Raw genomic sequence first — 27863 nt, 5'->3', positions numbered from 1 at the left:
AACATCCGGTTTTATCACCAAGGCTGTATGAGACAGGACCACTACCCTTTTTTCCACAGTAATCACAAACTTCATCACCACGATCCAACTTACATGAGTAATGCATTCCGTAAACCCATAGACTACTCGCTAGGGAAAGCACATTGGTCAAAGTTAAAATTTTATCGCTGTAAGCAGGCCCACAGCTAGAGTGGGACTAGGAGGCCCTGGCCCCCTCAAACCACAATGCACCATTACAAAAAAGTAAAAATAAATAAATAAATAAAATTTAGGTATTTCTGTGAGATCCTTTATAATTCCCATCCACTTCGCTAGCCGTTTATATTGACGCAGCGCGAAATTTGCTGTAATCAGTATAGCACTAGTAATTGATTTTTGTCTTTTTGCATTGCGTTGCTGTACGCAAAGTTTGCGGAGACTGATAAATATATGCATAGGAATGCCTCGGAGAAGTACCGTACGGAGATTTTAGGGATCTAGAGTGACGGGGTAGAATGAGAATTACTGATATCAGATATGAGTAATTATTGATATAGAGAAGTTTAGAATTGTCACGACTTTGCACCCCTCTAACATATTTATGCTCCCTCCAAACTCTTATGGCTGGTTGCGGACCTGGCTATAAGGTAAGAGAAGAAAGCTAACCTGTTGTACTAATTGTTGTGTAGAAAAATTAGTACATTAGTAAAATTTACTCCTTGAGTTTGAACCGATAAATTTTAATTTCTGCCGATATGACTCGTCTCACCAGCCGCCCAAACTTTCATGTAATTCGAATTTGTAAATTGTAAGTGCAACTTCGTATGATAGTGTGATATATATATATAAAATATTGTTTACGCTGATATTTTATAAGTGAAACGTCATCAACAGTATTTACTCGGTATAAAAGTATGAAAAATATTTAATTAACGTAATATTTGACAGCATTATTGTAAATTTTCTAGATTTACGTAACTGCGAATTGACGTTAAGTCAATGGTTACTGTTGCAGCAGTGTTACTAATAGTATTAGCTATTATTCACTTTTCTCGTAGCCGAGAGCACTCTCCAGAGAATTTCTACCTAGTGATGGGTGCTAAAAGACCTCCGTCGTCGGCGCACCCACCCCAATCTTTTCAATTCAATTCAGTTCTCCAGAGAATTTGGTAACGTAAATTTGAGGGCACTTCCACTGCGTGAAAAAAAAAAAAAAACTCTATAAAGTTTATCTCGCTTTTGAAATATATAGTATTCAAAAAATGAATTTGTATATAACAAGATGAAGTGAATCGAACTCAAACTCCCAGCGTGTAAAATTGTGAAACACTGCTTCTGTTGTTGAGCCGAGCCTGGCCATCAGATATAGCGTTCTTTACTTCCTAGGAGATGTGCTACTTGCCCACCAAATTTCGTTCAGACTTGGCCAGTAGTTACCGAGAAATAAAGTAACATATCGAGCTGAGCCTGTCCCTGCCCGAGCCCTGCTACCAAATATAGTGACCTTAATTCTTGGATTCCGAATTTCTTTCAGATTTGGGCATTAGTTACCGAGAAATGCAACTACAAGGCGACCCAAACGGAGCCCGGCTATCAAATTTGGTTCAGATCCGACCAGTAGTTACCAATAAATAAAGTACCACACACACACATACCTGGGGTGAAACTATAAGCTTCCGTATGCTTACGCCGGAGCCAAAAAAGGAGACAGGGATGTAGAATACTTGGCCCTCGAGTAACAGTAGTGACTGAGTAATACATAATGATGAATCCCATTCCGATGGAACAAGACGTGTGAAAAATATAAGGAAGAAATTAAAATTACAAATTCCCATTCGGCACGTCGTCCTACCTCTCCTAGTTAGTCGTATTGGAGTTCGACCCGGAAAAAAATGGTACGAAGCTGAATTTTGCATATAAATGGAGGAAAGTGTTCTTTACAGCATATCCAAAATTGGCTTTAAGTATTAAAAAAAAAAAAAAAAAAAAAAAAAAAAAAAAAAAAAAAAAAACGCAGTCAAATATTATCGATTTTGTAGTTCAGTTCTCTGTAAAGGGAGTGTTTTTGTCAGCTACACGTTATAAATGACATGTAATTATCTTTTGCAATTTCACGCATTACAGAAGGTTGATCTGCCTCTATGTCCGATTTTAAACTTTCACCGCTGTTCGCAGAATCGACCGATCCGAATGATTCAAACAGCAGGGAAAATCCAAAGGCTTCTAAACATTGTTCGGCGTAAGCTCTAAACTGCGATAAACAAAGCCACGTGAAACTAAATCTCGCTGATTTACTGTTGTCCTACCGACACTTGTACTCCTCCGCAAAATAGTTCATGTGATTGCATTATTACTTTTACTATGAAGCTTCATATAAAACTGCTATATTATTATAAATGACAAAAATATAATACGGATTATCTAATAATACTGCAATCGAGTGTGGCTAATGAAACAATAGAAATAAACACTAAGCATGCGCAGTAATTATGGCGCCAACTCAACTGTGGACGGGTGTTCTGCTTTCAAAGTCTGAAAGATAACTGGCATGAATCCCGGTTCCGTGAGTGTTGTGGTGAAACACAAACAAGAGAAACCTTTACTCACTAAGCAACAATTGTTTAACAGCGAATTTTATTTTTTTTAACGTCTATCGAATTTTTTTCTTTCTGTTCTGCTGCTGCTGTAAGTATCTGCAAAACACGCGACAGTATTCTCAAATTGCACGTGTATAATTTGCTCTTCCCGTGGGGAGTGGGAGTGATACATCACTAGCCAATCGTATTTGTGACAAGCGGAAGGATACAAATATTTTGTTTATCGGAGCTTAGAGCTTACGCTGAACAATGTTTAGTATGGCACGAAGTTCGCGTATATTTGGTATATGCAACATGACTCTGAGGGTGGACTGGTTCTGGGAAGGCCACGTCGTAGCACTTTTCTGCACCAAGTGTTTCGTGACACAGTCAAAAATAGTGCAGGCAAAATGGATGTGCATTGGGGTCAACGACCATCGGGAACATAATTAATCGACGTAAACAACATGCTGTTCCAGCACTTCGTTCACCCATTAAAGAGAGTAGAAAACGACCATATACTGCGGTGACTCCACCTGTAACTCGGAAGTTGCACCGACGCCCCTTCAGGAAAACCCTCCTACACAACTTGTGGTGGCAAGACGATTACATGTGGTACAATCAACTGTAAACTGCAACCTGCATGACAAATTAAAGCTCCACATGGTGTTTAAAAGTCACGGACGTGTCCTTACTGCGACTCATCGGAGGGAGAGGGAGACCCATTGAGGCGCCTATACGAACTCCATCTATCCGGAGAAAATAAACGTTTATTGCCACATTAGATCAAGTATGGATTTATCTATCAGATAGCGGCAAAATTCGAGTGGTAGTATTCACCCCACGAGATGCAAGAACCCGTCCTGACTTCATTCGTCAGTGCAAAGCAAGTTTCTTGAAGGGATTTCTGATTGTCGCGGGATATTGCTGTAAAGGCAAGTTAACGATTCAGTAGGTGCCTAAAAACTGCAAAATCAACTTCGCATTTTATTAGCAGCATATTCTCATATTACAGAAGATCCACACCGTTTGTATGAAAATGCAATAAATCAAGTTGTGTGCGCATGGATAAGGCCTCATCACATACATTCCATTCTACACTGAGATTTCTGCAACAGATAGGTCAGATTCCGGCATCCAGGCTATTCCCTTCCAGGACATACCAGTAAGGTCACCAGAGGCCAGTCCCATGAATTTTTCCAGGTTTGATCTATTGAAAAGAGGACGTCTTCTTGTTGTGTCACTACTGTCCGTGGCCTCTGGAAAGCCCACCAAAGTAGTGGCTCAAAATTCCCGTTCCTGTATTGCAGCGGAGCCTCCTACAATGGAAGGTACGGTGTAGGGCTATTGCCAAGACACATGGTACTCACATCAAGGTCAACCGGTGGTGGTTTATTGGTTTTTCCTAAGTTGGTGAGACGTCAAAATCGGACAGATATAAACGGATCAACTTTCTGTACAATGTCTTACGTGTTTTTTAAGAGGGGATTACAAGTTTTTAGATAGCTTCAGCCAGCCTAAAAGTCTAGGAAGCGTAATGGAATTCAATAAAAAGACTGAAAACTCAATTTATTATTATTACTTTACGTGGGGGATGGGGGCTTGAAAATACACCTCAGCAAATAAGTGGTTGTCAATTTTTTTAAATGTGTTTGGTATAAGAGCATTGCAGTTTTACGGGAATACCTGTAATGTATATGCATACCTGAACCAATAAAGTAAAATGATCATATATTACTGGTCACACTCTAATTTGAAGACTACAGGGGGAAAAGGAGGCAAGTCAGTTTATTATAACTTTACATAATTGCCCTGTTTTCCAGTGACTTACCTGCGTCTTCCCTTGTAGGCGAAATCTTTAGCATTAAATTTCTCAGTTACTAACCTTCTTCTTGTTGTGGGATTTAGTCCATGCAAACTACACCTTTCAGGCTACATAATTCTGCTGTTAATACATTTTCGACCATTTCTTGGCTTAACCTCCTTTTTCCCCTGTGGTCTTCATTTGCGAATGCAGTGTGGATCTTGTTAAGTTCTTGAACATAAAGTTAGCATATATACACTTTTGCAAAACTCTAAAAAAAAAAAAAAAAAAAAAAAAAAGTATATTTTATGTAATTAAATCATCATCGTTACATACTTCTTCAGAGGTTTCACAGCTTTTGCCAAGGCAGGAACCACGCATGCTGTCACGCATTTTAGACCAATTTTCCGACAGGAACAAATTCATGTAGAGCACGGTGTTTTTGATATTTTCCATTGCACCTGATAATATACAGGATATAATTTAATATAGATTCCATGTCACACTGAATTGGTTCGTATTTACCATCTTTTCCCTCCTAACCTCACTGTCTTGGGTCTGTTTGATTAATAGAGAGAGATTTCCAGTGAAGTGTTTAAAGCTGTACACGTAAACAGTGGAAGTACGGGGGGGAGGGGCTCGTTCCATTGTAGAAGTTTCTGAGGCTACAGCTGTGACGTCCCAGTTGTAATCAAGTTCATGTACTCTCGGTAACGGAGTTCCTGGAGGGTGTTACCACTACTCCCACCATACAGCAAAACCAACAGTTTCATTCTACCAGATAGAGCTTCCACTTGTGTTCTCATATCTGAAGTCACTAACTTATTCAATGTTTGCACAAGTTCTGAATTCTTCATTTTGCTTAATACACTAGCTTCCCCCATTCTGTAATATGCGGACGTTGTGTTGCATCCACTTATTGCATGAATGAGAAGGATAGAATTTTGACGATCCTTCTGTTTATTTTTTTTTCTCATTTCCCAAATATAAATTAACTTTTTATTTTAACTTTATATTTTAACCAAATATAAATTAAATTAATTGTCTTATTCATTTCGACTTCATACATTCCGCATTGCAGTGGTAAATAAGGAAATCTCTCTATTAATCAAACAGACCCGAAGGAGTGGGATTGGGAGGAAAAATTCGTAAATATGATCCGATTCAGAGTAAGATGGCACCTGCTCCGGAAAATATCCTGAATATTATCAGACAGAAATGTAAAATATCATAAAAAAAAAGACGTTCTCTACAGAAATATGTTCCTGTCGGAAAACGATTTGAAATGGGTGACTGCATGCGGTTTCTGTCATGGCAAAAAATGTGGCAACTCTGAAGAATTCTGGTACAACTTGAGTGAGATTGTTTTTTTTTCTCTCTCTCTCTCTCTCAAAAAAAAAAAAAAAAAAAACCGTAAAATATATTATATTTGAAGATAAATATACAAAAGTGTATTCATATTTATTTTGCAACGTTATATGTTACTTTACAGTTTATCAAGATCCACATTTTGTATCGGTAAATTAGTCTGTGAACTACAATATAAGATCACTTTGTTGATTCAGATACGGATATTTATTAAGTGCATCCCTGTACCACTGCAATGCTCCTCTATCAAACAAATTGAATAAAAAATGTCAGTATGTATTCGAGGAGGTATACAGACATTTTTTGATGCCTGTACACCTTCCAGTCCTCATGTAGGGTAATAGTAATAATTACTGAGACTGGCTTTGTACTATTTTTATCCAGGTTGAATTCGATTACATCGTAGACGTTTTGACCAGTTAAAGCTTTCTAAATATTCACCTGTAATCCTCATTCCTCCAGAAAAAAAATAACAAATGAATAATTATAAAAGCAACATAATGCATGAAATGACATGATAAGATGGTTATAGGTCATTTATAACCTGTGTAGCTGACGAACACAGGGAGTATAGGCTGACCAAGAGAATGAACTACATTCGAGCATATTTGACTGCATATAGATTTTTTTCCCTCAAAGCCCATTTTGAATGTGTTGTAAAGAATACTCTCTTCCATTTGTATGCAAAAATTCAGCTTTGTATCATATTTTTTTTTCTGGGTTGGTCGTATATTTTAATCACTATGACTTCACTAAATGTAGCAAAATAAATAAAACAGTCGTCTTTTTATCTACCACGTTGTATGTGGGCAATATTTGGTAACCAAAATAACTTGCCACTGACTGCAAGTAAAATCTGCGATCTAAGTATGTGCTGACATTAAGTGCAATTTTATCTCTTAAGATATCTTTAATCGATTAATTCTTTCAAAAGATAATGTTAAAATGTACTGTATAAGGATAAGACCTTTAGACTGAATTCTTGTGATTTTTTTTAACGCCTTGTTATTCAAATACCATCAAAATGGTGTTAATAGTATTTTGAAAAAAAAAAAAAGTTCTTGATCGTATAGATAACATAATATTATTGAAAAGCATATAATGAAGATATACAAATGTTGACGAAACGTAGAAATATTAATAAATTTAAACATTTTAACATATGAATAATTACACACACTAAAAAAGTACACTATAACTATTGCTACGCTTTTCCATGCTGAATTTTCAGCCTTCCAGATTTAAAAGCAAAATGTATCAGTTACCAAATTGCTATCATTAATCGGTAAAAGTCCCAAGAGTCAAGCTTGTTTCCCCTATCAAGTTCTTCATAGGCAGTCGTGTATGTAAACCACTCCAGCTGTGCAGTAAAGGCCTTTTAATGTTTTTGAATGTTCCGAGCGATGGTCCAGAGTATACGTTCAACATCTGTCTCGTGAAAAATGGAAGTTTGTTAACCCACTGGGAGAGAAATAAACTTTCTCAAAAATAAATAAATAAACAAGTTAGGTTAAAAAGGTCCCAGTGAATTTGTCCACCGACAAGTTTCATAAGCGTTCCTGACTACTGTTACAACGCCACAAAAAATAAAAATAAATATGATAATAAACACTCTAAAGTAAACTATCACCAACAGCAGATACTTGCCTGTTAAGAAACCCCTAAGATGGAACACGGTTTCATTTGACCATAGGATATTACGAAAAAGATCGGACCATTCTTCATACTAAGCAAGCATCATCTTTCCATACTCCAGCCGATGATCACAGTCTTCTGGCTATAATTCCTGACAGTAATGTGGTTTCCATGGATTAAAATTCAACTTTTCCTTCAAACAGTTTGGATTGTGTATCGAGTTAAACCAGTTTCGCGAGATGCCTGTCTTTGTTATCTCTGAGGAATTCGAGTGAATATTTCCTGAACCACTTGCACATTTTCTTCCGGCCTGGATGTTGAGATGCGACCGCGTCTACTAATAGCTGTTACAGAACCCGGTATTCATTAGCCTCGAATGGCAGTTCCTTATGGTCTTTGCCTCTACCGAAGTACGAGGTTCTTTCACACTTCGCCACCATTTCTGTACTTGTAATACGAACGGCCATACTTCGTACCGGAATACCAGCTGATCTCGCTCACGCAAGGTTAGACGTTGCGCCATGGTCCGCCACTGATACCTGCAATGACATAAATTAAATATGTAATAAATTGCACCGTTGTAAGGAACAAAATGCTTTTTGTTTCATGAAAATTCGTTAAGTATTAAAAATGTTATAAACAATTTCCAATAAAGAGTTAATTCCTGCCTTCTCTATATAAGAGAGTAGAAGTAACTGACTCATTATCGCTTGCACCATGCTGCTATAGGTAGAAACGGAAAAGTTTGAAAGAATACTCCTTTCGTCATGAAAGCAAAGAATAAGTAGATTTTTGGAAATATATATCTGAGGTTTTTTCATTCTGGAATAGTGTATCTCACAAATCTCTAGAGTTAGAGAGATAAAACTCGGCATATAAACTCTTCAAGAGGAAAATAAGGAAATACATGTTTCAGAGTTTCCAAAAATTCGGCTCCTTGGGGAAAAAATGTCCTTTGTACAATATCCGGTTTTTTTGGAGAAAATACCGAGTGTGAGGATACGCTGAGTTTGAAGATGTAAAATTTGGTATATGAACTCTTAAACAAAAAAATAATGTAATAGTGTTTCAATGATTTCGAAAATTCCGCTCTCAATAGAGAAGAAAGGGGACACTTCAATAATAATGATATTTCCCTTTATTTATTCACAAAGTGCCGACCGTAAGAGATTCGCCTAAGTTAGATATATGAAATTCGTTACATAAACTCTTATTAACTTATACAGCACTTTTGCAAATTCTGCTTCTTAAAGAGGAAAAGGGGTGGAATTTCTGTAATATCCAAATTTCCCTTGCTTTATTGAGAAAATGCCCAATATGTACATTCACTTAAATTGGAGCTGCTGTATAAACTTTTAATTAAAAATAAAAGGAGCGTGTGCTTCAGGATTTTGAAAATTCTGCTCCTGATAGGGAAAAAGGGAGCATCTGTGCTAATAGTCAAAGAAACTCCTTATAGACACCCAGAACATGCTGATGTATCTAGAAACGTGAGATTTGGTTAAAAAAAAATTACGAGAGCAGTGAATAAGATTTTTTAAAATATGTATGCTAAGGAGGATCCAAATGTTTTACCCAGAAGAGAATAACACGAATCTCTAAGACATAAACTGGGCATTATAAACCTGTCATTAAAAATAAGCAATAAACGTGTTCTTCCAGCGTTTTTGAATATTTCTGTATGAATTGGAAAGGAGCATTCTTTCTATTTTTTCTGCACATTGAAAGTGACACTGTCCATTGTGTGTGATCACATCACGGGAAAACGTTTGAGAACTTTGAAATGTATTTTAAAACACACTTAGTACCTACCTCGAGCTTGGTTTCAATCATTACTTTGATTAAAGGATGTATCGTAAGGAGGTAAGAGAGTTCAAAATTTATGCCGAAAAATGAAGTATATTAAAAGTAGTGGCGCGGAAGTTGATGAAATGTCATCTTTTTTTCTACTATCACGGACACAATTCCCATCTAATATACATTATATTACACTTCATTCTGAAACAAAAAATGGTAATTTTGCATGTTCGGCCAACTTTTAGCTTTTAAGTCATCTTTTAGTCATTTTTTTTTCAAAGCTTCGGTGATTTTTCTCGTCATTTTTCGTAAGCTTCGGTATTTTTTCATTATTTTTTCCCGTTCTTTTAATTTTGTTAATATACTCTAGACTTTGCACCGAGGTAAACATATTTTTTCATAGGATAACAATTTACAAGCATAAGAAAGAGGATATTAATCTTCAGGGTGGATTTATTTAAATCAAGATTTGAATCACTTGATTTTTTAAAAACTAAACACTAGCTGAACCTGCGCTCTCTACAGAGCGCATCAATCATATATGAACATGAATCTAATTATTATTCCTCACAACATCTTTACATGTCCCTTTACAGACACAAGTGAAAGACGTCTTGATAAAAATTGGCAATGGGTATCATAAAGAGGAGATATTTTTCAATATCGCACAATTTGCAAGATTTGAGCCTACTTCCGGTTGGAGTTAGAATTGTCGTAGGTATGTTAAATTTGCAATATATATGTATCGTAATGAAAATCGACAAAGGGATATCATAAAGGGGAGACTTTATCGATTTTTTTTTTTTTGAATATCTCACACCGTTTGCGAAATATGATTCTACTTCCGGTTTTGGAGTTACAATTATTGTCGTAGGGACGTGAAATTTGGTATAGGCCTATGTATGTATCTTGATAAGAGTCAGCAAGGGGTGTAATAAAGGAGAGATGTTTTCAATTATTTTTTCAATATCTCGCACCGTTTGCAAGTTTCGATCCTACTCCCGGTTTTTATTGATTAACGTTTACCGCCTGTTTTCAGCAGAGATGCTATATGAGATGTCGACCTACAGTTTAAAGTGTAATCTGAACTATTCTTTCTGTATGCTCCATCTGGGAATCGAAAACAGGACCCTTTACACCAAAGTCGTGCACTCTAGCCCGTAGACCAGTGGGGGTCGCGGTGGCTCGGTGGTAGAACGTTCACCTCTGGTGCTTGGGGTCCCGGGTTCGATCCCAGCCCCGCCAAGTGAACCTTGTGGACAAACATCGTGTGCGTGGGTTTCCTCGGGGTTCTCCCGTTTCCTCCCACTTTCTTCATTCAACCATTTCATTCATTACTCATCATCACCGTCCCCTTTAGCCTAGCTGGCATAATCGTGAGACGTAAAAATCAAAAAGAAAGAAAAAGAGCCCGTAGACCAGCGGTGAAAGCTTTACAGTTTGGAGCTAGAATTGTTGTAGGTAGGTGAAATATGATACATGTATGTAATTTGATAAAAAGAAAAAAGGGAAATGGACATCACAAAGGGGAGATTTTTCGATTATTTTTCGATATGTCGCACATGATTCTATTTCCGGTTTTAGAGTTAGAATTGTCGTAGGGAGATGAAATGTGCTATATGTATGTAGCTTAATAAAAATCGGCAAGGGGTACTATAGAGGGGAGATTTTTTTCTATTATTTTTTCAATATTTCGCACCGTTCACGAGATATAATCCTACTTCAGGTTGTAGTTGGAATTGTCGAGGGAAAAATGAAAGTTTTGAGTTTTACGTGCCACGATTATGCCGGGTAGACTAAAGAACACGGTGATTATGAGAAATGAATGAAATGGTGGAATGAAGAAACATGGAGGAAACGGGAGAACTCGGGAAAACTTACACACATGGTGTTTTGTCAACTACAAAGTCCAATGGCGCGAGCTGAGATCGAACCTGGGACCCCACACACAAGAGGTGAATGCTCTATCACTGAGCCATCGCAGTCCCAATTGTCGAGTGAGATGTAGTTCGGTATATGTATGTATCCTAATGAAAATCGGCAAGGGGTGTCATAAGGGGGAGATTTTTCGATTATTTTTTTTTCAATATCTCGCACCGTTTGCGAAATATGAGCGTACTTTCGGTTGGACTTAAAATTGTCGTAGGTAATTAAATTTAGTATTTGTATGTATCGTAATGACAATCGGCAAGGGTATTGTAAAAGAAAGATTTTTTCGATTAGTTTTTCAATATCTTGGTCCGTTTCCGAGAAATTAGCCTGCTTCCGAATTCGTGAATTCAGAGCTTATGTTTGGAGTTGAGATGTTGGATGTCATATCCTAGCGAATTTCGTTCATGCAATGCAAAATTTGCGTTTTAGTTTGCACTAATTAGCATAGTAATTATAATTTATTTTTGGATTCTCGCCGAATAGTATGTGAAGAGTCTTTAGTGACTAAAAGTTTTTGTAAAGCATCAGTTCTTTGATTTTCATAAATGGGTGGTTAGTGCAATGGACTTCTGTTGGAAAAACTCGTATTCGAATTAACCGCCACGAAAAGTTTTAATATGCTTGAATTTCAGTTTCAATCTGTAGGTTAGTGGGGCAAGAAAGACCTCCTGTAAAGAAGAAAAAAGATATACTCCAAAGACGAAGAAGGGGACTGCAGTATGTCAGTGAATGGAGAAAAAGATTTAAAAGTTTATTTCCTTCAATTATTTTAGAATTGATACCATTTTCTGATTCATGTATGATCAGTGTTTTCTTTCTTCTTGCATGCAGTATGTAATAAGCAAATACATTACATACACAATTAATTATAATGTCAGTGATATATGGTGTTCATTGGGCAAAACACTCCAAAAATAAAGATTCATCTTAGCCTGGAGAAATGGTTATCCTTCCTTTTTCATTATTATTTGGCCATGATACAAACGCCAGAGACATATGCAACCCATATATACAACAGTGTGTGTTGGAATGTATAACGCGTAGGATATGATGTTTTTTGGGGGGAGTTCAACGCTTCCAGTGTACCCTAAGAAATGTAATAAAGAAATAGTGGCCATGTTTTTTTTTTTTTAAATATTCAATTAGAACCGGACAATCTACGCAAAATTTCCAATCGATCAGTGAAAACCTGATCTTTCTAGAGCCTGTAGTTTACGAGATCTCATTGTCGAAAGGATTTCATTGTCTTAGGCGTTTGTTTCATGGCCAAATAATAATGAAAAAGGAAGGATAACCATTTCTCCAGTCTAAGATAAATCTTTATTTTTTGTGTGTTTTGCCCAATGAACACCATATATAACTGACATTATAATTAATTGTATATATAATGTATTTGCTTATGACACACTGCATGCAAGAGGAAACAAAACACTGGTCATAAATGAATTAGAAACTCCAACCGGAAGTAGGCTCAAATCTCGCAAACGGTGCGGGATATTGAGAAAAAATAATTGAAAAAAATCTCCTCTTTATGATACCCCTTGCCGATTTTTTATCAAGACGTCTTTCACTTGTGTCTGTAAAGGGACATGTATAGATGTTGTGAGGAATGAGAAGGAGATTTATGCTCATATGCGAATGATGCGCTGTGTAGAGAGCGCAGGTTTAGCTAGTATAGTTTAAAAGAACTCCAAAGATGGCAGCACAATTCAATTGCAGACGCGTTCCATCTCAATTCAGACAGGTCAAGAAAAAAATGTACCGGTGAAGTAATGGATTTTTTTTTTTTTGTGAGTTCCTTGTGGAAAATTAAGAAACACGTATTTTTTATTTTCTCGAAAAAATAAATCTACTGAGATATTGCCTCAAGTTCATTATCGGTATTTGCTGAAGACCATAAAGTAGTATGTTTTACTACTTTTGACAAAGCATATCTCAGCAACAAATTAACATAAAGAAGTAATTCTTTTTTTGTCTAATAGATAATTGTGCGTAGTTTGTGATGTCAGAAGGTTATTCCCATGTATTGTATACAGGGTGTCCAAAAGTTGTGGCAATTTCTGAAAAAATTTTCGAAAATCACCGGAATTTATTCCCCTCTTTTCCGTAACAATATATATATTTGTTGTTTAAAACTTTGAGTAGGCATGGCTAGGCTCTTTAACGCAAAAATACTTTAAAGAGGTTGTGACTGTTATTTAGCAGTAACAACAACGAAAAGTTGGCCGTTTTCGCAAAGTCCGCCATATTTGGACGCCATTTTCTTAGAAAATGTATTTTCAAAAAATATATTTTTTCAGTATAAATGAGCTATGTATGTGTTCTAAAGGCTCACGAAGTCTTAAGTTCGACCACGCACTGGTTTAGATTTTATGGCTACAAGTTTCCTCCGAAAAATTGTGTTCACGAGGCAAGTCGCGGGATATTGAAATTTGACGGAAGACGATGCTTCGGCCGCCGATAATTCATTTCTTTCTTTTGCGAAGTTCGCATAACATGTGCTGATACAGTATATTAGTTACCATCGTTAAATTATTTTGATCGAAAAACAGAAAAGGACAACATTGATTCGCAAAATGAGATCGACTATGAACACTGCTGCACAGTCGAAATCTATGTTACCCCGTCCAGTAATAACGCAATGGAACAATTTGTGTATAATGGAATAATATGGTAGCATGCTTACAAACACAAATGTTGATATGCAAATATAAATACTTACCACTAGTGTGTCCTCCATGAAAAGCGACGAATGGTTTCCTCAGTATCAAAAACACTAATTTTGTGTGACCTTCCTGTGCTGCCTACTGGCACAAGTGTATTAATGACTTTTAAGATGTTTGTTAGTGGGATAGAACATGTATTTTCTTCCTTCATGTGCTCAGAGGGAAATCTTTAACCTCCACAAGGCCCATGCGGTAACATAAACATGACAGTTACATCACGAAACTCATAGTTTACCGTTAAAACTTCTGCCACCCACCATTCATTGTCATAAAGACAAGTAACAAAGCAACCAGACTTAATATCATTTAACTGCACAAAACCATCCCCAATGTTTTCTGGTTCGTGGAGATCATGATTGGCTGTGGGAGATAAGAACATTTTGTCGTCCTGGGAAAGGAAGCGATGACATTTCTGAATACGAACCTTTTGCCACGCCGACACTTTCTGTTTTCGAAAATCTTCCACATTCGAACTTCGTAATAATATAATTTTAATTAAAGGTACATAATCTTGCACAGTTAATGCAAAATCTTGATCACTTCAGTAGCGCTTTTGTTGAGATTGTGATGTGTAGCAAAATGTTTTACAAGTCCCCCAATGCCATCACACGGTCCTTTTCCGTGTCCAGCTGCCGTGAAAAGCCATTGTTTAAATTTATACGAGTGATTTTTTAGTTCCTGAAATTGAAATCGGTTCTTGAAGTGGCTAGCTACTCCATCGGACACAACTGTCAACTTCATTATTTCTGCTTCGCTTGTCAATTTAACGTGTTCCTCAATTTTTTTTCATAGCGTATATAGCATGGGCGGTGTCATGTACTTTATTGTCACTAACAACAGCGTAGGATCGGGTTTCATTGCCACTGTATGTAACTGAGGTGAAAATTGAGATTTGGTTGGATTGCCAGTGGTAACTTTGTATTTCCCCAGGCAGTATTACAGACCAATTTTCTGCATAATAAACGTGCATTACTAAATAACTACTATCGTCACGCACCTTAAGTTTTTCAGTAGCTACAGCTTTCCTTTGAATTTCCTTCACTTCCCTATGCACAAGAACTTTAACTGTGACTGCACCAATGTACGCGACGAAACTTTGCAGAGGGACGGTTTTCGTTATAAGATCATTGTTTTCCCAAACTGCATAAGAAACCTCTTCTGTTAGGTATTCTTCCAATTCCAGAGAAGCGATGTGTATTCCTTCTATACCAGGGCAAGCGGCACATTCTTGTAGCTTGCAACTTTGACTGTCAGTTGAGCATACCACAAGTGAAAAGAGCTCCTGGAACACTTCTTCTTTACTAGTTTTTGTTTGTTTCTCAGATTATTTAAAGCAATAACGGCAAGTTCGAGGTTCGCACAGCAGACACAAACACAAAAGTCTCTATAGGGTTGGGGTATAACCCATTTCGGCAGCGGGCTATAAAATTTTGAGTGGTTCATTTTCAATTCTGAATTTTCTCTTCTAAAGACTTTGTATATTTCCTTAATTGACCGTGTTAGGTATCGCTTAACTTTCTTTGTCTTAATACCATCTTCTACCACAGTGACAACATCGCGTTTGTTTGGGCTTTGACGGGAACAGTCAAATTCGTCACATAGATAATACTTCAAAGCTCTTTCAACTGTGGTCTCATCAATTGGATGGCCACAGTATGGGTCGGGATTTCTGTAAATTCCTTTGGTTTTTATTACCGTTCTTGACTTGTCAATTAAGTATTTTGTCACAGAAGGGAATAATTCCAGTGCCTTTGACCTGGAAATGGAAGTTGGTATTATCGTAGCCAATCGTACCTTTTCATTGTAAGATGTTGCGCTAAAGCTTTTATTGATATTTTCTTCCCATGCTACACATAGTAGGATTATCCATGGCTTTGGATTGATTATTTTAACGAAAGAAACACTGACCAAATCTTAAAACCCACTGTATTTTAAATTATAATTTGTAACGGTTTCGGATATCTAACATATCCTTCTTCAGACACTATCGACAATAAATGAAAATACAGACATATATATAGTCATTGTTATACCTTTTTTCTTTCTTTTTTTCTTTCTTCTATTTGCTGAGGCCTTCAGCCAATCCCGTAAGTCTTCTTGTTCACTTTCCAACTAATCACGTTCCGTCATTTTTGGATCTTATAAGGGCCCTTTTTTATTATTATTATTTTCTTCTTGTCTATGCTATCCAAACTTCCTTGCCATAATCCATTAATGTTGGAAGGTAACATTAATGTTACATCAGGACTTAATTTCAAGATACTATCCCAGCGTTCGACTGGCATAGATAACGATAATTGGAAAATATGTAAAGTTGGAAACTTCTGGGCTCGAATACATGGCCTCCTGCATAAGAACTCTCTACCTCCTCCTCCTATTACTGGAAATAGCAATTTATTAGTATATTATTATTATTATTAGGAGGAGAAGGATTTATTTATTGATTTTGAGTTTAGTGCCCGTTCAGCACCGAGGCTATATGAAACGTGGACCTACTGATTAACGTGGAATCCGAACTACATGAGCTCCCGCCGTGAATCGAACCCGGGTCTCCCCCATAGGCGCGTACGCTAACCGCTTAACCACGAAGGAGCTCGAGAAGGAGGAGGAGGAAGGGACGAATTAAACATGATTAAATGAATTATCGGCGACCTCAGCATCATCATCCGTCAAATTTCAATATCCCGCGACTTGCCTCGTGAACACAATTTTTCGGAGGAAACTTGTAACCATAAATTCTAAACCAGTGCGTGGTCGAACTTAAGACTTGGTGAGCCTTTAGAACACATACATAGCTCATTTATGCTGAAAAATTATATTTTTTGAAAATACATTTTCTAAGAAAATGGCGTCCAAATATGGCGGACTTTGCGAAAACGGCCAACTTTTCGTTGTTGTTACTGCTAAATAACAGTCACAACCTCTTTAAAGTATTTTTGCGTTAAAGAGCCTAGCCATGCCTACTCAAAGTTTTAAACAACAAATATATATATTGTTACGGAAAAGAGGGGAAAAAATTCCGAAATCGTGTAATTTTCGAAATTTTTTTCAAAAGTTGCCACAATTTTTGGACACCCTGTATACAAGACATGGGAGCAATTTTCTGACGTCGCAAACTACGCACAATTATCTATTAGACAAAAAAAGAATTACGTCTTTATGTTAATTTGTTGCTGAGATATGCTTCGTCAAAAGTAGTACAGAATACTACTTTTTGGTCTTCAGCAATTACCGACAATGAACTTAAGGAAGCAATATCTCAGTAGAATTTTTTTTTTGAGAAAATAAAAAAAATACGGGTTTCTGAATTTTCCATAAGGAATTCGTAAAAAAATAATTACCAAAATCCATGACTTGACCGGTACATGCCCTGTCTGAATTGAGATGGAACGCGTCTGCATTGATTTTGGAGAAAGCTTATTAAAATACAAAGGCTTTGAACAATAGTTTTAAAACATAAACTATATATAAAAAAGGTATATTTAAGTATTCTTTTAAAGTACACATACTTTAAAATATTGTCGTTGTTAAACGCGAAATCACAAATAACCGTAAATCAAAGGTTTGAAATCAAAAGTTAGAGGTTGGAGTTCAAGCGTTTTTATAGCTTTCGTAGCATTTTAATAGATAGATAAATCGTTGATTTAAATCAAATTCCGAAATAAATTTAAAGTGAAAATAAGTAAAATCCCGTTTCTCTTCTATTATTTCGATTATGGAAGATAACCATAATACAATGAGACAAATGTATGTACAACACAGTATGGAAACTAATGTCATACAGAGGATAATTAGGGAAAATCCCGTTTTGAATGTGTAACGGGGGAATCCTGCTTTCTTTTTTACGTAACATAGGATTTTTAAATCGTTAACTATTCTAACGGGGAAATCACCGTGGACATTTAAGACGAAAATTGTTTTGTGTGTGCGTCTGTTTGTTTCTAGATAATAGGGGCGTATTTATGGAGGTCCGATCCCCTCTCCGAAACTTTTTTTAATTTTTTTTTTAACTTTAGGCGAAATTTATTTATTTAGTATGTATTTCGAGCCGCAAGCTACTTCCGATTTTTTAAAAAATATGTCCCTGCCAAATATCTAACTTGTGTTATAAAAAAAAAGTATGTTGATAAGAAAGAGTTGTTGTACTTTTTCCTTAATGCTTAAGAAACATTGTTTGAAATTGAAATAGGTTAACGGTTGGGGGTTAATTCAAAATTCAACCCCAATACTTTCAGTTAATTAGCATAATTAACATTTAATACTAACTCCTAATATTTTTTTGTTCAGTTCGCGACTTGTATTATACGAGGAGAAAGATTTGATTTAAATAAAAAAAATATTTAAATAAAAATTTCAACAAAAATTTATTTTTAAAAAAATCATGATTTTTTCCACCCTGTTATTCTTTGTTCATATGTTGTTAAGCGAAAAGTACCAAGCGTCTCTGTCTGGCTTAAACTCGGATGCAAGATCAGATAAGATGATGTTCGAATTGAAGTGATCACAAAGAGTCGTCAAGCTTGACATACATGTAGTACTGATTTCACCACCCAGCAGAACACGAGGGTGTGTTTCGATCGTCAACCCCTATCGATGAAGTTTTGCGTGTCGTGTCGTGTCTCGAAATATACGGACAACATTTCCTTAGGGTACAGTGTTGTCAGATTGCCGCTAAGAATCGCTTTGTTAAATACTTATATATATATATATATATATCGGGTGTTCTAAAAATGGCGCCCACGGACCACAGAGCACTATTCTACAAGTCATAATTAAGCATAATACAGTACATATTTGTATACTTTTTGTGACCTTGTCTAAAGACACGAATTGCACTATGTGGCAACGTCGCAAATAAAGATCCATAGAGTAGATCTACTAATCTCTCAAATAGTTGCATCAAATTCCAGATGACAGCTAAAGTCGATATAGATTGATACTAGCATCATTTATTAGTGTAGCAATCGATTTAACTGCTTGATGTATTTGTAGATTGATGCTAATGGTTCCAAGTTAATGGGCGACGTTGCCACATTGTGAAATTTTGATTCCCTACAGCGGCTGAAGGAGGCCCCGGGGGCAAACCATCATATAATATTTTCGCTTTATTTTAGCCTGCAGAATAGTGCTCTCTGGTCCATGGGCGCTATTTTTAAAACACCCGATATATATATACTCGTTATTGTTAGCGTGCAATGACGCGCAAGACGTGGAAGACACAGTGCTTCAAAGTAGGCCGAGATACTGGAAAGTAGTGCATCTCACGCTAAGTAATTTACTGTATTTGTCTCATTAAATTGCTTAAATTTATACTTTATTTCGTTATTTTCATTTAAAATCACATTGATATATCTCAGGTGAAAAAGCTACGTTATTTTTTTGTGGTATCACGGACTCCACACCCATCATTTGGTATATTTATTGTATTTTTTCTAAAGTTATAGTTAAGAAATTTAACCATTATTTGTTCAATTTTTAGGTCTTTTTTCATACTTTTTAGGGCATTTTATAGGTCATATATTTATTGTTTAGATCATGAACTTCTCCCCCTAATTATGAGTTTTACAATTACATTTTCATTGAAATGCATATTCTAACGGGGGAAGAAGATTCAAATATTTTCCATAAACCTATTCTTCTCGTGTGAAGTATGAACATTTCAGCTAGTTTCTTTATACAGGGATGAGTCATTAGTCCTGTAATATTTCCACAACTGAAAAACAGCAGGTGCGTGTATTCGCCGTGATCGACCGTAAGTATAAGGTGGCAAGCGGGCTATTTAACACGGAAGCCGCCACCACTTCGTTAGTATCTTCAATCACTTTTTGGGTGACACTGACGATGACTGCTCAGCATCATATACATGAACTGTTACTCTATGAATCGAACTCGGGTATAACGCTGCGGGAGGAACCCGAAACATTTATCATGCAATAGGGGTAGATGCAGTGAATCAGAGCACAGCAACTCGTTGGTTCCAGATATTGTGCAAGGTGTAAGTTGTAAAAATGCCGAAGATCATCCAAGATCCGTTCGTCCCAGGATAACAGCTGGGTCGTATGACAGGTCATTAAGGAAATCCATCCACCAGCACACGATGATTGTCAAACTAGCTGGAGATATCCCAGTCCATTGTAGTGTGTCACATTCGCGAACTCGAGAAACCTATCAGGAGCTGCCGCATTGTGTCACACGAGTTACTCCAGCTTAGGTCCAGAGAAGAGTGGATGTATGTAGAATACTCGTGCAAAATCAGCGTGATGTGAGTTTCTGGAACGGAATGTTGCATGCGACGGAAACTTTTTCCCTCGAAATTCACATGTGCAAAAACAGTGGTTGAGCAAGGGTCAACTTCCGGAACTTGTAGTTAAACAGGGCTGTTTCGAGCATAAATTAATGCTCTGTGTGTTCTGAAACTACGAGGGAGTAATCAACTTCGGGTTAGTTTCTTTGGGTCATACCATCATTGTTAACCTTTATTCCGAGCAGTTGGAGTGGATAAATACTTAGAAAAATACTCTGTATTGGTGAACCGAAAACGCGCCATGCTGCAACAGGATAATGCAAGGTCTTACTTGGCTGGAAAAGAGCAACTAAAAGTTCAGGAACTTGATGGCATCGAATTGATGCCATACCTGACATATAGTCCTGACCTTGTCTTATTGGATAACTGCCTGTTTCGGTTCGTGGCGCAGTTCCTGAAATCACGATGCTTCGCCGATCAACAGGAGGTGGAAGCAGCAGTGACTGACTTCTTTGCCTCTAAGGGCAAGATTTGGTATGGACATGGAGTTGAGGAAGTCAGAAAGGTGGCTGCAGACAGTCCAACGCGAGAAGCTATATTTTGAGTGTTAACCTGCTTTCAATGTACTGTAATAAATATAGGTATGTATGTATTAGAATTTTGCAAGACTTCTGACTGGTCCTTGTATAAATATAAACCTATAAATAAGTTTATATTGGCAGCAAATTTCAAATAAATAAACAAATAAATAAATAAATACCCACATTTGGTGAAAATCTTTGTATTTTCATCAAGCCATCCACAAGTTGTGGAATCTCCAGCATGAATTTTCCTACTCCTAGGACTTTTTGCTTTAACGGATGGATCAGTTGAAATTTGCATGTTCTTCGTTTAAATAATTCATAATGGATTGTGCCTAAGCATGAAAACAAAAACCGTTCAAAGTTTATTGTCTTTCGTAATGATTTGCATTGAGTCATGTTGACTAATTACTAACAACAATAATGTCGAAGGGATGCAGGGATTTTTAGTGCTTCGGAACATTTGCAAATTTTGTTACTGTGTAAGTAGTTGTCTATTCAATGATAATTATGTTTGTTTTCTTTTAGCTTGACTGTTCTCCAGCCAGTAACACGGATGGTTACGTTTATGTATTCCCTGAATCAGGGGAACACGCTGCTGAAAGAAAAACTGAAGAAGAAAGCGGAGATGCAACAACAGTAACAGTAAGTGAATTCTACTTTCGATTCAAGAATTAAGTTCTTTTTAAATCGTCCTGCACACGGGTCACTTTTTCCTAATTTCTGATTTCACATAAACGGAGGAGGTTAGAAATTAATATTAATCGTGCTTTGTGACTAAAATATTACAGTTGGATATCAATACCTGAGTTAGCAAATGAAATTTCTAGTTTTACATCCCATGGTTATTCCCTTTAGGCTAAAGGAGACGGATGAATACATGAGAGTGAATTGGTGCAATGAGAATGTGAGAGGAAACGGGGACACGATCTTGTGCATCACAAATTCGCGTGAGCGGTGATCGAATCAGATACTTCTCGCACCAGAGATAAGCGCTCTACCACTGAGCTACCGTGCCCTCTATGCCTGAGATAGTATAGGTCATGTAATAGTAATATAAAAAAGGCAACAATTTGTCTTTTGCTTAAGCTAGTAAATGAATCATACATAGTCGTGAGGGAACTCCTTCATGGCTATATGGTTATGGTTAGCGTACGCACCTTTGGTGCGGAACACACGGCTTTGATTCCCGGTGGGAACTGATGTAGTTTGGATCCCATTTTAATATGTAGGCCCATGTCTCTTATAGCCTCAGTGCTGACCGGGGCGCTAAACTCCAAATCAACTAATCAATAGTCGTTAAAATCATGGTTCAACATTACTCAAGTTTGAAATCCTGTGTTGCACTAAATATATTTTGTATCTACTGTCAAGTGCAGCAAAACTTGCTTTCATTACAAAACGTTCGAAAGAATGATGATGAACGAACTTGATTTTACGCGTAATAATCTGATTATCAATATTTTTACTTATTTATAATTGCAAAGGCCTTTTTTGTAACAATTTTGTGTAGTTTTCCATATCTGCAGTGATCCTAAGGAGTCGTGAATTTGACCTAAATCTACCGATTTCACCACCCAATAGAATCGGGAAGGTATGGTCGTGTCACCAATTCCCATCTATGAAATTTTTCCAATGTCTTCTCTCGCGCTGTACAAAGAACATCTGAGAGTACAATGTTGTCGAATTATTCTTAAGTTTCGTTTTACTTTTTGCTGTTGTTTTATATTTTCACTGTTGTTATTGCTGCCGCTTAATTCGAACAATTGTTATCGTTCGTTCGGTTTAGAAATTAGGTTTCTGGGCTTTCAGCATCTAAGACCATTTTAGCCCATCATGTATGACTGATGATGTCCATCAGCGATCACACTGCACGGGGAATTGTAGAGGAAAGAAATGGGGAAGGAAGGGAGCGGTGTGGGACCATTAACTTAGGCACCATCCCGATGTTGCCTGGTGTAAATGAAGAAAAGCTATGAGAAAACTCACTTAGGCTGGCTGGCCTGTAAAAGCTGTTACACCTTTCCGACCGATTCTCCTCACTAGAAATCCAACTCGAGTCCACTCTTTCCAAGGCGAGAGCGTTAGTTACAGTTCTTTAAGTGCTGTGTTTTTGTCTTGTTTACCTTTTTTCAAAGTTTGGGAACATGGTGGTTGTATTTTTTGTTGTTTGAGGTTTTCTCTAGTGTGTGCTCAAAACACAGCTTCAGGAATCGTACCGAAATCTCCCAAAGTATCACATGCGAAGAAAAACAGTTCTATGATTGTTGAAAGACCAGAGTTCATTAGTAGTTGCAGTCACTATAGTTCCGAGGTAAAAAGAAGGAAAGAAAAAATACAAATAATAATAATAATAATTTGGGGGAAATTGCCTTGTAATGAGGCTCTTGGCAACATCCTTGCGGATACACAGCACGCGTTGAACTTCTTATAGTACAGCAGTACCTGTAATGTATGACTCTGGTAAGCTGGGAAAGTAACTATAATATGGCATCATATATAAAAAATGTGACATACTAATACGGCCCTAATTGTCCAATTCTCAAGGTCTAGACAAATTTGTAATGACAAAGGATCAAAATTGCCTACAGTAACATTTTTTGTAGTTTTTCTTATTTAGTCCTTTGAAGAGTTGTAGAAACTAAACCTCGCTCTTTGTGTAAAACTTATTAAGTCGCTTCTGAAAGTGTGACATCGGTCAGCGTCCTATTGGCAGCCAATCCTGCTTTTTATAAAACAGGGTTCGTACAAATCTGGAAAACAGAGAAACACTGGAAAAGTCAAGTAAAACGAAATGATACGAAAAGGTCAGGGAAATTGGTACTTAACCTTGAAATCATTGAAAATTGGAGATTTGATTTAGGAAATGATTTTTTTCCCGTTTTGGTTATTTGTTGAGATAACCCGATAATTTAAACACGGGAGCCCAATAATGCAAATGAAGCAAATCTAATTGTGGTACTTAGTAATATCATTTAACGTTTCTTTTACCTTTTACTGTTGTGTACCATATACTATAACTTTAGTTTTTACATTTAGCATATTTGTACGAAAATTATTATTGTAATAAATTTAAAACAATAAGTAGACAAATATAGTTATTATTGCTAGTATTTCATTAATTTCGTATATAATTCATTAATCGTCAAAACAAGAGTGGCTGTGGGGGGTCAGTGGTAGAGTGCTCGCCTGGTGCGTGGGCTTCTTCTGCCAAGTAGGCTTTATGGTCGACAGACATCCTTGCATGTGCTTTTTCGGGTTCTCTCGTTTCCGCCTATTTTCTTCATTTCACAATTTTGTTCATTACCACCATTGTCTCCCTTAGCCTCGGAGTATAGTCGTAGGATGTGAAGCTAAAAAAAGAAAGAAGTTTGATTTGAGTTAAATATATTGTAATAACTCAAAAAAAGACATAGTTTTACTTAAATGTATTTTAATTGTCCTACTTGAGTTGGAAATTATTAACATGAAGCCAGCATGTGACAAATGCTCAATGTTGAGCATTCGTTACTCAGTTCATGCCAATCTGGTAATTCTACTCAAGCCAGACATATTTGAGTGTGTTCTCATCAATGGTCTGCACCGCAGTGCGAATGTGTTTTTGTAGTTCACGCAAATCGATGGAAAACTGTGTCTAACGAACTCCCAGTGGAAAAAGTTTAAGGATGGGAATCCAGTAACGAGGATAGACGATAATGATTACTGTTAGTTGCTCGTACAATCCATCAGTGTGGTAGTCTCTTGCTAAGCAACGCCAGTATATTATGGTAGTAGTGCACGAGACTCTATCCAGCTGATAGATAAATTCCACATTGGCATATTAAAGCTGTAGTATAAGCCATGTTCAACAGTGTTTCACAAATTACGGTATTTCAGGAAAGAAGTACGTACAACACTTTCGATGTGGAAATGACACTTTATTTTTGGCGAAACACACACATTTCGTCAGTTCCTCACGTAAAAACATTTTGCTTGTTCACTTTATTACTAGCAAAAATGTAGCTTCATCATTGGACTGCAAATTCTGAAAGAAAAGAAAATAGATCATCATCTTTCAGCTATTGTAATAAATTAGATAAGCCGAGGCTGATAATGTGGTTCTCTGGTGCTAAATACTTACGCACTACGAGCCACAAAGTTGGTTCGGGAATTGCAAACTTCCGACTCGCTCCCCCAATAGTATTCTGTGCGCTACGCTGGGAACACTTTAATTATATCAGCCCCAGACGATTTATGCGTACAAAGGAGTCCGTTCTGTAGAATTGGTCGTGCCATCTTTGCTGTTGGTTCTTTATTAAATCATGTACGAAATTCAGGTTGCACATTCATAACATGTATATGGACCCTAGTATATAGATCAAAGTAAAAGGTACTTTCATGATAATTATGAACAAAAGTGCACTCAAGGAAGTAAATAAAGGCATTTTCGTTTCAAGTGTATGAATGAAAATAGAAAAGACATAAATGAAGTTGTACGAAATAAAGATCCATACTACATACACACAAAAGAGTCCAGTTGTGTGTCATTTTCGACCATATTAAGTGATGTGCGCAATCATAGATATTTTCTTCTCAGTTTTCAGATGAAAACCAGTGTTCAGAAGCAAGAGATCATTCAACCGAGAACCTGGTTAAAGCAGAGTCTGCACAGAAGAAACCAGAGTCATTAGCTGAGCCAGATTGTGAGACGCAGATCTCTGTGGGAGCTGGTGATAAATCTCTTGAAAACCAAACTCCTATGCAACAAGGTGATAAGTTAGAGCAACCTGATTCCCCTGTGCAACAAGATGATGGAAGTGGTGAGTCAACCGTAGATGTGAACAGTAGTGAACAAACGCCCGGTGATGATGATGAGGAGGATAAATCAGACAAGAAGAAAACGAATTCGAGCTTTTACCCATGTAGTTATAATTGCTAAAAAAAAAAAAAAAAAAAAAAAGATTTGAAATATTAACCGATAAATGAAATTGATCATTAAACTGCCCCGTACAACGTTTGTGTATGCATGAGTAAATATATGTATGAATTGAACGAGTGAATAGTAGTTTGGAATGTGTGTGTGTGTGTAATGAACAAATTTTATAGAACAGTACGTTGTACACTTTGAATGTGTGCAAGGCTGCTAGTGAAGCAGTGGAAATATTCTAAGATTTCTGTATTTTTGGAATTATAAGAAATTCATTTGTTTGTACCTAGAAAACAGCATATTCGTACATGAAAATATGTTAATTTGTGTATAAAATAAGACTATGTGTATTACAATGATACACAGTCCAGTGCAATAATATTTGTATTATGATCCTTATTTTTTATATATACATACTATAATGAATGCTAACTATAATATATATATATCAGGCGGACTATTTATCATGAAAAGCAATGAATGTCAAATCTGTAAACGGCATTATGATCTTTACGCGTATTAAATACCATCTGTATGATTAGACGTGATACTTATATGTCCACTTTCTCGAAATAAAGCCCTTTAAAAAAATTCAAATTTTCAATCCCCTCTACGTTTCTTCCTATTAATTCGAAATACGTCATATCTTCACCGTAGTTTTCGAAACTAAAGTACTTCGAATGTTTGTGATACTATAGCGCTCTTAGTTTGCAATACCGAATAATTAATGTGATATTACAAGTTTTCGTTTAATATGTAGAGCCGAAATATGTAATAATCTTGCGTAGTGTCATTTGAAAAAATACAGCTGTATGCTGGGGTGGCAACACTCTTAGTCTGGTGATATTGCAGAGTATGTCAAATAATGTCCTCCTGCCGATATTTTCTTCTGCAAAATTTCACCGTTTTCTATGTATTAGTTTAACCCCTTAACTTTTTTTTTTTTTTTTTTTTTTTTTTGCAAAAGACGTTCCAAATTTATATATATATATATAATGTGTTACTTTTGTTCTAAATTGAAGCTAAAAGTGAGTGAAAGTAAATATTCACAAAATTTAGGCTCAGAATAGGCACTTGAAAATTGCCGATTTTAAAACCACAGGTACACTAGTTCAAGATGTAGATAAACTTATTTTATTTTTGATGTTACTTTTTGAAGACTTATTGGTGTAAATAAAGTTAAAACAAATATTTACAACATGTTGTATACAGTTTGTTCAATATATCGAAATTTAGGCTGATGAAAAATTATTAAAATTTCGAATGTGTACGTTCCACAGTAAGTATTACCAAATTACACTAGAATATTATGCAAAAGCAAAATAATATATATTCAAATGCATGTCAATTTATTTTAAAATATTTTAGAATGCAATGTCACATGCTAGTAATAAAATGGCAGAGTTGCATGAGAAAGTCTCCATAGATTTTGAGGAACAACAACGTTTAAATATTTATTGCTGTATGGGAGGCTGTAAAACAGAATAATACACAGAAAGCTACTTACAATGTTCTCTAATCTTTCAATATATAATTACTCAGAGCGTGGAAAACAAGTGGAGTATAAGTAAATATTCCATTCAATTTATATTGCAGAACTTTGTAATGTTATGGAAGAAAATATCATTATTTCGAAGAAAAAGAAGCAGCAAAGTTAATTTTTAATACACTGTACATGAACTATTTTATTTAAGGTCATTACGAATAATTAATTGGTTGAACCGCAAATTACTAGCTAGAAGTGGTGAAATGAAAGTTAACTATGTACTTAGCCGAATTCAAGGAACGTAAGAATTTGCTGTTTAAATTTATAATCAGACTTTTTCGCGCTACACGAATATTCTTATAATTTATAGGCAAAAAAGAATATCCCGAGGTAATTCGTGATTTTAAGTTAAGCGGTAAAATTGAATTTACAAGGGCGTTTCAAGATAAATAGTCCATCCTATATATATATATATATATATATATATATAATAGTTCAGTATGGTTCCAGACTCGAGACACTTGGTAATAGGAACTTTGCACCATCATTGCGGAAAGAACGTAAGTTGCAGTTTGCATTGTACATTGTATTACCGTTCGTCATCGTATATGCATTGTGGTGTCACGCAGTCACATGATATTAAAGTGAATCTTCTAGTGAAGAAGTTTCTTGTTATTTGCTATACAAACAAACATAATTTTGACAGGAAAAGACTTGTGTATAATATTACTTAGTTTGATAACTTAATGAACTTTTCAAGTCCTTTTTATACAAATTCAGCGTAATACATATTGGGGTTATGTCTATATTATTAGTATATTTTATTGGA

The 27863-nt window shown here is 36.3% G+C and overlaps 1 protein-coding gene across 1 annotated transcript in view; it reads left to right on the top strand.

The window, feature by feature from the left end:
- LOC145688372 (uncharacterized) overlaps window positions 1–26514 on the top strand; it is a 53001-nt gene extending 26487 nt beyond the window's left edge. The window contains exons 6-7 of the mRNA XM_081762536.1: window positions 21171–21287; window positions 25219–26514. Coding sequence (XP_081618662.1) covers window positions 21171–21287; window positions 25219–25560 — 459 coding nt within the window. The 3' untranslated portion in view covers window positions 25561–26514. The remainder of the gene's footprint in view (window positions 1–21170; window positions 21288–25218) is intronic.
- The last annotated feature ends 1349 nt before the right edge of the window (window positions 26515–27863 follow it).

The sequence above is a fragment of the Thermobia domestica genome, chromosome 6, assembly GCF_964235325.1.
Source record: "Thermobia domestica chromosome 6, izTheDome1.hap1.1, whole genome shotgun sequence".
Classification (NCBI taxonomy): domain Eukaryota; kingdom Metazoa; phylum Arthropoda; class Insecta; order Zygentoma; family Lepismatidae; genus Thermobia; species Thermobia domestica.
This window is presented reverse-complemented; position numbering and strand designations above follow the sequence as displayed.